The sequence below is a fragment of the Pristiophorus japonicus genome, chromosome 9, assembly GCF_044704955.1.
Source record: "Pristiophorus japonicus isolate sPriJap1 chromosome 9, sPriJap1.hap1, whole genome shotgun sequence".
Taxonomy (NCBI): Eukaryota; Metazoa; Chordata; class Chondrichthyes; family Pristiophoridae; genus Pristiophorus; species Pristiophorus japonicus.
In genome coordinates, this window is record NC_091985.1 from 34,580,405 (window position 1) to 34,596,334 (window position 15,930).

The 15,930-nt window shown below is 44.2% G+C and overlaps 1 protein-coding gene across 2 annotated transcripts in view; it reads right to left on the reverse strand.

Annotated features, from left to right (window-relative positions):
• The window catches only part of ttc27 (tetratricopeptide repeat domain 27), a 282,247-nt gene that overhangs the window by 162,095 nt on the left and 104,222 nt on the right, over positions 1–15,930 (reverse strand). For both annotated transcript variants that reach the window (XR_011595000.1, XM_070889258.1), the window contains exon 9: positions 4,860–4,926. Coding sequence is in view for 1 of the 2 variants with exons in the window: in XM_070889258.1 (XP_070745359.1) it covers positions 4,860–4,926 (67 nt within the window). In the remaining variant the exon portion in view is untranslated. The remainder of the gene's footprint in view (positions 1–4,859; positions 4,927–15,930) is intronic.

The following is a 15,930-nucleotide window of genomic DNA, read 5'->3' on the forward strand; positions in this document are numbered from 1 at the left end:
CAATCCATGTCAGCACACTACCCCCAATCCCATGTGCTTTAACTTTGCACATTAATCTCTTGTGTGGGACCTTGTCGAAAGCCTTCTGAAAGTCCAAATATACCACATCAACTGGTTCTCCCTTGTCCACTCTACTGGAAACATCCTCAAAAAATTCCAGAAGATTTGTCAAGCATGATTTCCCTTTCACAAATCCATGCTGACTTGGACCTATCATGTCACCTCTTTCCAAATGCACTGCTATGACATCCTTAATAATTGATTCCATCAGTTTACCCACTACCGATGTCAGGCTGACCGGTCTATAATTCCCTGTTATCTCTCTCCCTCCTTTTTTTAAAAAAGTGGGGTTACATTGGCTACCCTCCACTCCATAGGAACTGATCCAGAGTCAATGGAATGTTGGAAAATGATTGTCAATGCATCCACTATTTCCAAGGCCACCTCCTTAAGTACTCTGGGATGCAGTCCATCAGGCCCTGGGGATTTATCGGCCTTCAATCCCATCAATTTCCCAAACACAATTTCCCGACTAATAAGGATTTCCCTCAGTTCCTCCTCCTTACTAGACCCTCCGACCCCTTTTATATCCGGAAGGTTGTTCGTGTCCTCCTTAGTGAATACCGAACCAAACTACTTGTTCGATTGGTCCGCCATTTCTTTGTTCCCCGTTGTGACTTCCCCTGTTTCTGACTGCAGGCGACCTACGTTTGTCTTTACTAACCTCTTTCTCTTTACATATCTATAGAAACTTTTGCAATCCGTCTTAATGTTCCCTGCCAGCTTCTTCTCGTACTCCATTCCTGAATCTAGGGAATTTAGGGAATTTTGGAAGATCACAACCAATGTATCCACTATCTCTGCAGCCATCTCTTTTAGAACTCTAGGATGTAGGCCGTCAGGTCTAGGGGATTTGTCGGCTTTTAGTCCACTACATGGAGGAGATGAATATGAAAAATGTACAATTCATCCCCATGGGTACTGCCACAAACACAGAATTCGGCATGTTCATAAGCATAGCAAAACAATAAAATGAATGGATACGTTTATGATGCAGAAATGTGATTCTGTGCATCTTGCACAGCACCCAAGGTCCTCAGGACTTAAAATTCCAGCACACCACTTCCCACACTTATACTCTCTTTGAGTGGCACCATAACAAATTTCAACAATGTAAGCCTATATTACACAAAAAACAATGGATCTTACTTAAAAGAAATGGTTTGCGCAATGAAAACTGCAAACATGTAAACTGATATTCGTTTTTATTTGCCATTTTGTTTTCTATATTCTATATTGTGGTTCAGCTGTGGCTCACTGGGTAGCACACTCGTCTCTGAGTCAGAAGGTTGTGGGTTCAAGTCCCACTCCAGGAACTTGAGCACATGAATCTAGGCTGATACTGCAGTGCTGAGGGAATGCTGCACTATTGGAGGTGCCGACTTTCGGAGGAGACATTAAACCAAGTCTCAGGTCGATGTAAAAGCTCCCATGGCACCATTTCGAAGAAGAGCTGAGAGTTATCCCCGGTGTCCTGGAAATATTTATCCCTCAATCAACATAACAAAGACAGATTATCACATTGCTGTTTGTGGGAGTTTGCTGTGCACAAGTTAGCTGCCACATTACAACAGTAACTACACTCCAAAAGTACTTAATTGGCTGTAAAGAGCTTTGAGATGGCTGGTGGTCATGCAAGTCTTTCTTTTTTTCTTTCTTGACCATCTCCTTATACTATATAGATTCTTTAGCAAAGAGACAAGGGTATAGACCTGAGCCTATATTTTCCGACTGGTATTATACTGCCAACCAGAATACTTGGGCTCATGTCTCACCATGACTGCTTCTTGCAGAAGAGCGTCTCCTCAGGTGACGTGATCCTCCAATATTAACTTTCCTTCCCATGGCAGGAAAGGGGCTGGACTCCATTCGACATGGCTCCACAGTGGCACAAGTTAAACTAACAAAGGCACACCAAAATCCTAACTCTCAGTGTATTTGCGCTCCGAGATGTTGTGATAGTATTGTGCAGCCATAAATAATTCAATAGCATTGCCTCTCCTCCACTGTAATGTTACATGAAAAATAAATATCACATCTTTGTCATTGATGCCAACTATAACATTTGAAGTCAGGCATGGGGGGTTAAGGTGGGGTGGGGGGGTGGAGATGGGAGGTGAGTGGCCTTCCACTCGGGGCGCATACCCAAATTTAGGTCAAGGGGCAGGACATCCGCGCCTGGTGCTGGAAATCCCGCCTCGCCTCACCACCAAACGGGACATTACGCAATTCCTCCCCCTCCTCCCCCCCCCCCCCCCCCCCCCGCCCCCCAACGGTTTATACACTTCCAACAACTTAATACAAAATAAATGAAGGCAGTGCAGTACCTGGAGAAATTAGGTGATGGTACAACAACAATAACGTATTAAATTATCCCAAGGCGCTTCACACGAGCACTTTCAAACAAAATTTGACACTGAGGCACATATAGGAATAAGAACATAAGAAATAGGAGCAGGAGTAGGCCATACGGCCCCTCGAGCCTGCTCCGCCATTCAATAAGATCATGGCTGATCCGATTATGGACTCAACTCCACTTCACCGCCCACTCCCCATAACCCCTTATCCTTTAAGAAACTGTCTATTTCGGTCTTAAATTTATTCAGTGTCCCAACTTCCACAGCTCTCTGAAGCAGCGAATTCCACAGATTTACAACTCTCTGAGAGAAGAAATTTCTCCTCATCTCTGTTTTAAATGGGCGGCCACTTATTCTAAGATCATGCCCTCTAGTTCTAGTCTCTCCTATTAGTGGAAACATCCTCTCTGCATCCACCTTGTCAAGCCCTCTCATAATCTTATACGTTTCGATAAGATCACCTCTCATTCTTCTGAATTCCAATGAGTAGAGGCCCAATCTACTCAACCTTTCCTCATAAGTCAACCCCCTCATCTCCGGAATCAACCTAGTGAACCTTCTCTGAACTGCCTCCGAAGCAAGTATATCCTTTCGTAAATATGGAAACCAAAACTGCATGCAGTATTCCAGGTGTGGCCTCTCCAATACCCTGTATAACTGTAGCAAGACTTCCCTGCTTTTATACTCCATCCCCTCTGCAATAAAGGCCAAGATTCCACTGACCTTCCTGATCACTTGCTGTACCTGCAAACTATCCTTTTGTGTTTCATACACCAGGACCCCCCCCCCCAGGTCCCGCTGTATTGTAGCACTTTGCAATCTTTCTCCATTTAAATAATAATTTTCTCTTTGATTTTTTTTCCTGCCAAAGTGCATAACCTCACACTTTCCAACATTAGACTCCATCTGCCAAATTTTTGCCCACTCACTTAGCCTATTTATGTCCTTTTTCAGATTTTTTTGTGACCTCCTCACACATTGCTTTTCCTCCCATCTTTGTATCGTCAACAAACTTGGCTACGTTACACTCGGTCCCTTCTTCCAAGTCATTAATATAGATTGTAAATAGTCGAGGACCATTTACAGTAGACACCTCAAATCGCTGGAGAAATACCACCAACGATGTCTCCGCAAGATCCTGCAAATCCCCTGGGAGAACAGACGCACCAACGTTAGTGTCTTTGTATAGGCCAACATCCCCAGCATCGAAGCACTGACCACACTCGATCAGCTCCGTTGGGCGGGCCACATTGTCCGCATGCCCGACACAAGGCTCCCAAAGCAAGCGCTCTACTCGGAACTCCTACACAGCAGGCAATCCCCAGGTGGGCAGAGGAAACGTTTCAAGGACACCCTCAAAGCCTCCTTAATAAAGTACAACATCCCCACCGACACCTGGGAATCCCTGGCCAACAACCACCCTAAGTGGAGGAAGAGCATCCGGGAGGGCGCTGAGCACCTCGAGTCTCGTCGCCGAGAGCATGCAGAAAACAAGCGCAGGCAGCGGAAGGAGCGTGCGGCAAACCAGACTCCCCATCCACCCTTTCCTTCAACCACTGTTTGTTCCACCTGTGACAGAGACTGTAATTCCCATATTGGACTGTTCAGTCACCTAAGAACTCACTTTTAGAGTGGAAGCAAGTCTTCCTCGATTTCAAGGGACTGCCTATGATGATGCAACACTTTAAAAATGAAAAACATTTTATATCCCGAAGGCGAACAATAAACCAATTCTAAACATTCTTTTGTTCTTTTAACAGCTGGAATATTCGTCAGACCTGCCGCATCTGAGGGATGCTTTTGTACCCTCCCCCAAATTTCAATACGATAAAAATGAAAGGAAAAAAGATAAACATCTGAGACTAGAATCCACGGATAAAGAGTAATTTCTTACGCCACACTGTATGACTCATGAGACTGAGAAATTGGGGTCATGAGATCTTTCCTAGAACATGAAAGCAATGTTTGTTTTGTAGGGTAGAAATAATCTCCCATGATATGCAGTAATAACACTGTGAGAAGGAAGACTCGAGACACAAACCCCAGATAGTGGAAGCTGGCGCCATCTCACTCTAGAACAAAGCCGGTTTTTTTTAAAACACATTTTGATGCCTCTACCAATCTACAACCAAAGAAATGAAGCATTAGAAAGTGTGGCAAAGACGTCCAACTGCCGACAAATGTCAGTTCGCAAAGGCAGCGCCGACTTCCTGAAAAATATAATTATTTCTCTTCGCTTTTTGTCCGTGCACTGCTCAGACTTTCAGCTTACATACATTTTCAGATTCCACCAACTCGAGTAAATTAGGGGATCCACCCAACAGGGAGACATAATGTGCAAAAGGGCTGGCAGATTTTCAGCCACTGTTTGTTCAAGAAGAATCGCAAGTGAAGAGGACACGCAGCCTGAAAGAAGAATCAATAAGAGACTGCTGTACTTACTGAGGTGAATGCCAAAAGCTCCTCTTCAGTCAGTTTATGAACAGGGTTGTTCTTCTGAAAATCTGTGCTGTTGAAACAAAATTTGAATATGTATATAAGCAACAATTATTGATGTGTTTGACCATCAGGGTAGTAGGTAGGTACAAAGAATTGTGAAGCAGTACATTTTGCAGGGGGAAAAACAGTGGAAGAAAGTTAACTCTAAAAGGGGCAGTGAGATCTAGCGTTCTAGATACGCAAGGTCCCAATTTTAACTCCAGGTAGACTCCCTGCTCAGGCCAGAGTTAAAATTACCGCCGGGTCTCAATGATGTCATCGGGCCGCAATAAGCATGTGTAAAGAAGGACCCCGTTAGCTCCAGGCATGTGTTCTTGCTGCCTGCTCAGGAGAGGTTAAAATTCCAGATGTTGTGATCATGGTGGCTTTCGCACAGGTAAGAGCCAGGGCAATTTTAACTGCCTACCTGCCAAATTTCTACTGAGCGAGTAGGGTTACAATCCCCCCCCCATAGATCTTGAAAGGTGGGAATTCAAGTTGGAAAGGCCACAAAAAGACAAATGGGATTCCAAGTGTTATATCTTGCGGCCTTAACTGTAAAAACAAAGAGTTCTATTAAATTTGTACAGACAATAATTAGGCAAGTCCTGTGTGTAATTTCCATCACCTCATTATAGGAAGCGTATTAAAATAATGGAAGGGTCACCAAAATGGTATCAGGAATGAGAGGTTGTATTTATGAAAAAAAAGCTCAAAAAATGTAGGCTTATTTTATCGAACAGCAAAGGTAAAGGGCGGGGGCGGGGAGGCTATAAAAATTGTTTTCAAATTTATGAACGGTTTTGAGAAGATAAGTAGTGAGTGTTTCAGCTTGTTGGTGAATCCATTTACAAAGGCCACAGACTGAAAGACTAAGGGAAAAAAATCTAACTTCTCCTTTCAAAGACGTCATTGGGACATGGAATGCTTTACCGCAAGTGGCTATTGAGGCCATACAACACTTAAAAGGGAATTTATCAATTAAATGGATACAGCTAAAGGGCAAAGAAATGGAATTAAGATTAGATAGCTCCAATTGACGAGCACAGATCGAATGGACTCATGTGCAGTAATTTCTAAGATTTGATTGTCAGAGGCATTTATCTACCTGATGAAAGGTTACATATCAACAAATGGATATGCTGCGTGTATATGTGAATGTGCGTACATATGTGTGCGTGTGCATGTTGTATATATGCGTGTGTGTGTGTGTGTGTGTGTGTTTTCAGCCAGTTGCTCTTCAGAGTTCACACATTAAAGTTTAAAAAGAACTGCAAGGCTGAAAAACCCAAGCTCCTCCAGTTCTACCCCTTACCTCAGTCTTCCCACACCGTAACTGGCAAATAGATTGAACAGTAATCAAAGAAGAGCTGTGTATTTCTCAAGATGTTAAAAGAATGAGTCATAACAGGAGAAAATAATAAAAATGGAAATCGAATGCAATGTGCAGGAAAAATTGATTATTGTCCAGATAAGGTTTTCTTTCAATTATTTGCATATTCTGCCCACTACAGGGGTATAGACTAATTCGATAGGCAACGTTCCTGTTAAGCTGCGCGGCTGCTCAGCGGCCTGGAGGTCCTGCACATTTTAAAATGAACAAAAAACGCGTATGCATGAAAATTGGAATGCGCCATTAAAGGGGCCTCACAACCCCCCAAAAAATTAGAGGGAACATTGTTGATAGATTTACAGGAAACTAAGTGCTGAGCACACATACTTGAAGAAATCAGATAGGCAGTACCACAAATGGTCTTCCATGTATATAGTTCCTGCACTATTATGCTGATTTACTTTGACAAGCTAAACAGCAACTAGCTAATCACTTAACACTAACCCCACCCTCCTTGCAAAACAATGGCCCAGAAATTGTGGTCAGAGGCTTCCCGTGGGTGGATGCCTCCGACCTGAAAAATTTCTACCAATGTACCTGGTGGTCTCGGAGGCGCCTGCGATTCCGGTGGGGAGGTCTTCCCTTCCCACGTTGCGAAGCGCACTCCCGTCCTCTGGGTTCCCACGCAGAAGGTGCAGTCACGTGATTGCACAACCAATCAGGTACAGTATTCCACAGCTTTCTTAATAGCAATGAGAACTCCGTATCTACGAGTTCTCATTGCTATTTATAAGAAAAAAAACAAACACACTAAGCACCATAATAAAAAAAACACACCTCTCATAATTAAAATGAATTGAAATTAAAGTTAATAAATGCCTTAGAAAAAATATATATTTTTCCGATTTTGAAAAAAGTTTTGTAATTAGGGTTAAAAATAAACTTACCTCAGTGGGTAGGGTTTTTAAACAATAAAATGTGTTTTTTTTTAATTTAATTGAATATTTTTGTGTGTTTTAAAACTCTTACACCTGTAAAAGTAGCTTATGTGCCTGCTTTTATCAGGACATTTGCTGGGCAAGATATGCGTAAATCCCGCAATCTTGTCCCCGCTCCCGAGATGCATGCGATCTGTCAAGCTCCAGCTTGATAGATCGGAAAAGCCGGTTTTCAGTACGGACCCGGGAGGCCGGGATTTCCAGGCCAGTACTCTGCAACACCTACGAGAATGGATGTGTGTGTTGTGCTGTCTGGAGAATGCAAAACATCTGGAAAATAAAGAAATTCCCACCAGGTAGGTGATGTATCCTCCTTCTTCATTCAGCAACCTTCAGAAATAGGAGAGGGAAAGCCCCTGCAGATCAGTCATAATGCTCATTGGCAAAATGGCTGCCATGTGCTGCAGTTAAACCTGGACAGCAGTGCTGTGCGAGCATTGCTCCTTGTGCCAGCCACACATGTTATCAATTGAAACCTGATCCAAAGCTGTCCAGGAAACAGCTCTGCAATGGGTGAAATGACCTTTAACCGGCTCCCTGGCCTTTTATTTCCTGCAAGATAGTAACATTGTCAAATGCACTGAACCATCCATTTGGTGATCTGAAGCTTGCGATTCCCAGCACCATGCCAGATTGATGAACAGAATGGGAATGTTTGATCCTCTGTCTGTCTAATCTAATCTATTACTGCAGAGAGGTTCAAGACTTTGCCTCAATTTATTTGGCAATGAGAGGTCTGATTATGAGGAGCAAAGAACCCTTAATTGAGGAAAAGCAAATAGGAGCAATGCGGAATGCCCGTGAGCTTCAGACAACACAAGCGGAGGAGACAATGTGCAGCGCCGTCGATCAGCAAAGCCATGACAACATTTCCATGTGCATGCTCAGCATATGTTAAGCCTGGACCTGTTAAGCTAGGCTACCATGTGAAGATCTGGAATGAAGAATTGGAAAAATACAAGCTGCTGGGTTAAAAATAAAAGCAAAGGAAACCCCGGAAGAACATTTGCTGAAGGGCACTTTTGCAATCACGAATCTACTTTGGAATCAAGTACCGCTGAAAATAAAACAAACTTTTTTTCCCCATCCGCAGCCAAAGCAGAGTTCGAAGGGAAGCAAAATTAAAAAAGCTTTTTATCCAAAGAAAAACTCCAACAATAACACACGTCAGCCAAGTGCAGTAGCCTTTGTAGCAGACTACTGTGTATACCGGGAATCTGACTTTTTGGAAGGGAGAGGGGAGGTGGAATTAAATGTAGGTTTTACATATCCATGGTAATGGAGCTTTCCTGATAGCTCCATAAATCAATGCACCATTTGGGGTAGTACTGAGCATGAAAACCAGCAAGCACCCAGCTCTGATATCTGGTCTGCGTTCAATTAGCTAATCTTAGCCAATGCACTTTATGGGGCATTAGCATTGAGCTGGCAGGCTGGAAATTAGCCAGCCTTCCCTGCTTACAGTTCCATTGGGCCCGTGCTTGAATGTGTACAATGAGCAGACATAGGTTGGTGACAGAATTGAGCTCAGCTGTGATGTTCCCGCCTGCATTAACTATCTTACAGATGAAGAATGGCCCCTTGGGTGAGGTATTGGAGGGCTGCCAGCATCTGTGTAACTGCAGTGCTTTTGAGACTTGTGAGTGGGGGACTCCCACAGATGTTAACATGTTCCGCTGGGGACTTTCTGAACTAATGTCCAAGAGACAGTTGTCAGCTATCCCGAGGAAAACATTTTTTTTTTTTAGTAGCGTGCAGCAACAGAAGTGACATGCCAGCAAATACAGTAAATCTGATGACCTCATGGACCCGCTAGAGTCTGGGAACCTCAGTTTGAAACCTCGAGTGTGAAACTGTACCCCAACTGGAGTCACCGTGCTGAGGACAGAAATGTGGTATTTCTTTTAATATTAACAGATTGCCGTTCAAGTCCATGCACAAAAATTGAAAATGACCATGAAGAAATTGTTGCTATTGTCAGTCGACAAATGATGCAATTGTTGAAGGGTGAAAATATACACTGGGATATATACGACAGCCCTGTAACACAACAACCCTTGATGGATTCCACACGTCGAGGGCTGCAAATCAAAAGCTGCACAAGCTAGGGGAAGCAGTATTCCAGAAATACTATGCATCTCGACAGGGTGAAATAGATGGAGCTATTCCCCACTATTTGATGTATTTATGGCATTTGGCACAAACAGCGAAATATGAATCATAGATTAAAGTGAACTCAGTTTAACTGTCTCTGGGCATCAATAAATCCAAGGTCGTTTTGATATATAACTAACTGCCCCTTACATAAGAGCTGAGATATAGCTGAATATTTTGAAAATTAGGTATTTGAAGCCTTGCACTCTGATGCACTTAAATCCTACCTAAAAATATAAAGTTGCCGGAGACGCAAAAAGCAGGTCGGGGAAACACACGGATTGCTCAGATCAGTTGCAGGCGCCTTCAAATAGGTACAATTCATTCTGGAGCAGTGATAGGAATTTCAGTTACAGTAAAAGTATCCCACACGGTATTCAAGTATCGCATATTTATATTTTGCAGGCAGTGGCAGGTCATCAAGAATGCCTGTTGCAATACTGTAATGTGATTTTAGGCCATTCTTTTCACTCATCAAAAAAGACAGAATGATGATGACAGCAGCTAGCCAGCAATGTGTCCGGTATTAGTGCGTGCTGATTTAATGTGTGCCAAGGGTGTGATTTTATCCTGCATCCGATTCATGCATGGAAGGTGCATCCTTACCCTCAGCAGCAATTTATTAAACAAACACCAACTGCACACTTTGGCACTGCTGACACTACCCACCCATCAAGTGTCACATGATGGGACACTGCGTCATGTGGTCCCCAGGGTTGATACCCAATCCATGCTGAGGCTGCTGATTTCAGCAGCAGGGAAACATCTGGATTCGGTGTTAGGGGTTATCAGCCTGCTCCTATTCACTATCTAGTAATCCAAGTAAACTATGAAAGTAAACTAGCACAAAATATAAAAACAGATAGCAAGAGTTTCTATAGGTAAATAAAAAGGAAAAGGGTGGCTAAAGTAAATGTTGGTCCCTTAGAGGATGAGACCGGGGATTTAGTAATGGGGAACTTGGAGATGGCAGAAACTCTGAACAAATATTTTGTATCAGTCTTTACGGTAGAGGACTCTAACAATATCCCGACAGTGGATAGTCTATGGGCTATAGAGGGGGAGGAACTTAACACAATCACAATCACTAAGGAGGTGGTACTCAGTAAGATACTGGGATTAGAGTCAGATAAATCCTCTGGACCTGATGGCTTGCATCCTAGAGTCTTAAGAGAAGTAGCGGCAGGGATTGTGGATGCATTGGTTGTAATTTACCAAAATTCCCTGGATTTTGGGGAGGTCCCAGCAGATTGGAAAACTGCAAATGTAACGCCCCTATTTAAAAAAGGAGGCAGACAAAAAGCAGGAAATTATAGACCAGTTAGCCTAACATTGTGGTTGGGAAAATGTTGGAGTCCGTTATTAAAGAAGCAGTAGCAGGACATTTGGAAAAGCAAAATTCGGTCAGGCAAAGTCAGCATGGATTTATGAAGGGGAAGTCACGTTTGACAAATTTGCTGGAGTTCTTTGAAGATGTAATGAACAGGGTGGATAAAGGGGAACCAGTGGATGTGGTATATTTGGTCTTCCAGAAGGCATTTGACAAGTGCCACATAAAAGGTTACTACACAAGATAAAAGTTCATGGGGTTGGGGGTAATATATTAGCATGGATAGAGGATTGGCTAACTAATAAAAAGCAGAAAGTCGGGATAAATGGTTCATTCTCTGGTTGGCAACCAGTAACTAGTGGGGTGCTGCAGGGATCAGTGCTGGGACCCCAACTATTTACAATCTATATAAACGACTTGGAAGAAGGAACTGAGTGTAACGTAGTCACGTTTGCTGATGATACAAAGATGGGAGGAAAAGCAATGTGCGAGGAGGACACAAAAAAATCTGCAAAAGGACATAGACAGGCTCATTGAATGGGCAAAAATTTGGCAGATGGAGTATAATGTTGGAAAGTGTGAGGTCATGCACTTTGGCAGAAAAACATCAAAGAGAAAGGTATTATTTAAATGGAGAAAGATTGCAAAGTGCTGCAGTACAGCAGGACCTGGGGGTACTTGTGCATGAAACACAAAAGGATAGTATGCAGGTACAGCAAGTGATCAGGAAGGCCAATGGTATCTTGGCCTTTATTGCAAAGGGGATGGAGTATAAAAACAGGGAAGTCATGCTACAGCTATATAAGGTATTGGTGAGGCCACACCTGGAATACCACATGCAGTTTTGGTTTCCATATTTACGAAAGGATATACTTGCTTTGGAGGCAGTTCAGAGAAGGTTCACTAGGCTGATTCCAGAGATGAGGGGGTTGACTTATGAGGAAAGGTTGAGTAGGTTGGGCCTCTACTCATTGGAATTCAGAAGAATGAGTAATCGTATCGAAACGTATAAGATTATGAGGGGCCTTGACAAGGTGGATGCAGAGAGGATGTTTCCACTGATGGGGAAGACTAGAACTAGGGGGCATGATCTTAGAATAAGGGGCCGCCCATTTAAAACAGAGATGAGGAGAAATTTCTTCTCTCAGAGGGTTGTTAATCTGTGGAATTCGCTGCCTCAGAGAGCTTGGAAGCTGGGGCATTGAATAAATTTAAGACTGAAATAGACAGTTTCTTAAACGATAAGGGGTTATGGGGAGCAGGCAGGGAAGTGGAGCTGAGTCGATGATCGGGTCAGCCATGATCTTATTGAATGGCGGAGCAGGCACGAGGGGCCGTGTGGCCTACTCCTGTTCCTATTTCTTATGTCCTTAAGTGGGTGGGTGTGAAGGGAAGACAGGTTCAAGCTTAGTTGTGATCTCCCTGTCCATATCCCCCGGCCCAGTTGTATCTCACAACTAGGATAGTTTCTCTGTAAAAAATCTCGATCACGAATCATCATCTCCAGGAGAAGGAAATAAATCTGTAAAAAATAAAGTCCGAGTTGTCTGGAATTGCTATCTGAAGTTTCTAGTCATCTGTAATCTGATCCAGGTAGCGCACAGCGCAGAGAAAAACACATCATGGTGGCTGTCATTACACCAAAGAAGAACTCAATGGCTAGGCTAGGATGTGGAGTGCTCACACATCTATTTCAAAATAATTCAAGACAGAACCTTCCTGGGAGACAATGGGGGGAATTTTAACCCCCAAAAATGGGTGTGTTGGGGTCGAGTGGGAGGTTAAAGTGTTAAAAAACTGAATCCCGACCCAAACCCACCTACTTCCGGTTTTAACGGAGTGGGACCATTGGGTTTCTCAGGCCTCGGAGAACCCTCCAGTTAATGCAAGGCGAGGTCTGCTGGATCCGGAGGTAAGTGCTTTTACACTCAGCTCCTGGATCCAGCATTCCTGCCGAACCCATCCCCCGCCATCAGAGAGGCAACCCCCCCCACCACCCCACTCCCACATGGTCTCCGATCTGCACCACACCTCCACCCCGGGAGGCCTCTGATCGCCTTTCCGGACTCCCCGCACAGCCGCACCCACGCAATGATCCTCAGGCGAGTCCCGATGCTTCCACCCCTTACCGGTGATCCTCAGGGCAGCCACGTTCCACCCCCCTCCGCCGCGATAATCCTCACGCTGGCCCAATGCTTCGCGCCCCTCCCCACCCACGACCCACCGGCCCCAATGTTTCCCTTTCTGCCCCCCACCCCCCGCTGCTCCGGGCCTATTCGATGCTCCCTCCCCCGATGGATGCTCCCCCCCCCCCCCCCAGGTTGGATGCTCTGCCCCCCGATCGATGCTTCCTCCCTCGATCGATGCCCCGCCCCCGATCAGCGCTCCGCCCCTCCCCCCCCCACCGCCCCCGATCAGCGCTCCGCCCCGCCCCCCCCCCCCCCCCCCCATCGATGCTCCCTCCTCACCCTCATCCACCCCAATGCTCCAGCCCCGATCCTCCGCCAGCCCCTGATCACCCACGGGTCCCCATCCGATCCCTCCATCCCTCCCTCCCTCCTCTCTGTAGCCTAGTGCCGCAGACCTATCTGACCACAGCCAGCTAACCTCTTCATCTGGCTTGCTGCGGGTGAGAGACAGACCGTTGAAATGCAAATCAGGCGCCGCCGTTAAATTCGGCAAGGCCTGCGGGAAACTCGTTCTCCCGGGTTCCCCAACCGCTTCCCAACCCTCACCTCCCAATTTAAATTCCGGCCCAATGTTGCGTGAAATTTAGAATTGGAAACAAATTACAAATACATTTTATTTTGAAAAGCTACAAGTTTGCACTCCAAATTTCTGTAAAATACATATTTTTGAAATACCATTCATGCAATCTCTGCAAAGTATCTGGCAAGGTGACATGCTTCAATTCGAGACACAGGAAAACATCAATTTTCCTTGTACAAGACATTGCCGAAATTCCAATTTATAACAAAAATAAAAATGCATTGAAATTGTCCATGTGTCTGTAACGTGATAAATTAATGGGGAAACAATGAAAAGCGTGTTGAATTATAGAAACCACTATCCTGTTCCTGCCCAAACATTAACCCTTTTACACTACAACCTTCTTGTAAACTACTCAAAACCAGGGAATGGTCGCAAAGGTCAATTTGGGAATATTGCCCACGTGACCTTTCCCGCAAAATTGGCATAGAATCGGAATGCACGCAAGGGTTCGGGAACCCTGGAAGAAAGAAAAAGACCTCACACCTGCTCCCTGGAAGAGCTTGAAATGGCAGCAATGGGAGCTTCAAAGGGGACAATGTGGGTCCTTTAAAGGGGAGCAGAGTGCTCAGAAACACCTGCCAAAGTGTGAGCACTCCGTGAATGTTAAATGCAAACATTAACATGACTCCGACTTGTAGCCTTACAGATCATCCCAATGGGTAGTTATTTCAACAATGTCCCCGAAGTGGAAGTAGATTTGACAGAATGATGCTCGATTCAGCTCAAGCAGAACGTGATGATTGCATGGTCTGAAGGAGGCATCATGCAATGGCAGAGAGAGAGAGAGAAATGATTGCATTGCCACTCTATGGACTAGAAAATGGTGCAAGATGACCAAATGAGCAGAGGTATGCATCCCATGAATTCTCCAATAAATGAGTCAAGAGTTATTTGTTAGACCTGGGCGATGCTATATCCAGTCAAAAAAAAAAAGGACGCAGGTTCAGTTCATGGGACTCACCCTACTCATGGAAACTGCAGTCTGGCTGGGAACATAAGAAACGTGTTGGGGCAAAGCCTCAAGTACAACAGTCCTTTTAATAATAAAAGCACCTTAGTACAAAATAAAATAAAGCCACAGAGCCTGCCTTCTTTTCAATGGGGTTGTAGAACATATAACTTGCTGACAAGTCTACATTCGCTTGGCTGACAGAGAATGGATCTCAGATTTCACTACATTCTTTGGGTTAAGAACATAGAGTTATTCTCTATCAAAAGCCTCAATTAGATCCAAGACCTTCCAAAACAGCTATAATGTAATTCTAATCTGCAACTACCTGTGAAAAATAAAGCAGAACACAATTTTATTGTTCGGAACAGCAAGTCCAATTTGAAAATTCATGAGCTAAGAGGCACGAACAAAGGATTATATACTAACTGCTTAATTGACATTCAGGGAATTATACCCTGTTCATGTTTTAAAAATGCAGCTTCGAGCCTATTTGGTGCAGGCAACGCACATTCCTGTACTTTCGGTGTGGGGCATGGTGACATTCACACAGTTAAATGAATCAAATGCCACCATCACTATAAATGTAACGCAACAGCACTAAACAGAAGCCCCAGAAAATGTTTAATGGTGTTATAACGTGCAAGGCGCTGGGTGGGAGGGAAACTTTCAATTTAAATGAGAATATTTGCACCTTTTTGAGTTGGCCAGTTCTGAAACTTTACAGCTCCAGTCGCTTTCCAGTTGGCCTCCATGCCAAGAAAGGATGCTGATCCATTTTGCTCCCTGATGGGTCACTGATGGGTCTCGTCTTCAACATCAGTTGAGCAGCTATCTGTTGAATGTGAAGATCAGACTAGAGGACGGGGGCTAACAATAATCTAACACTTCAAGGTTTAGTCTTACAAAGTGCAATTCTATTGAATATAAGAACGTAAGAAATGGGAGTAGGAGTAGGTCACTTGGCCCTTCGAGCCTGCTGCGCCATTCAACAAGATCATGGCTGATCTTCTACCTCAACTCCACCTTCCGGCACAGAGTTCCCAAAAATTTAGCGACCTCTGTCTTGAATATAATCAACGACTGAGCATCCACAGCCCTCTGGGGTAGAGAATTCCAAAGATTCACAAGCCTTTGAGTGAAGACATTTTTCCTCATCTCAATCCTAAATGGCCAACCCCTTATTCTGAGACTGTGACTCCGAGTTCTAGATTCCCCAGCCAGGGGAAACATTTTCTCAGAATTAACCCTGTCAAGCCCCTTAATAATTGTATATGTTTCAATTCAATCACCTCTCATTCTTCTAGGGACTATAGGTCTAGTCTACTCAATCTCTCCTCATAGGGCAATCCCCTAATCCCAGTAACCAGTCTAATATCGTTGCACTCCTTCTAAGGCAAGTATGTCTTTCGCTAGGTAAGGAGACCAGAACTGTACATAGTACTCCAGGTGTGACCTCACCAATGCCCTGTATAATTGTAGTAAGACTTCTTTACTCT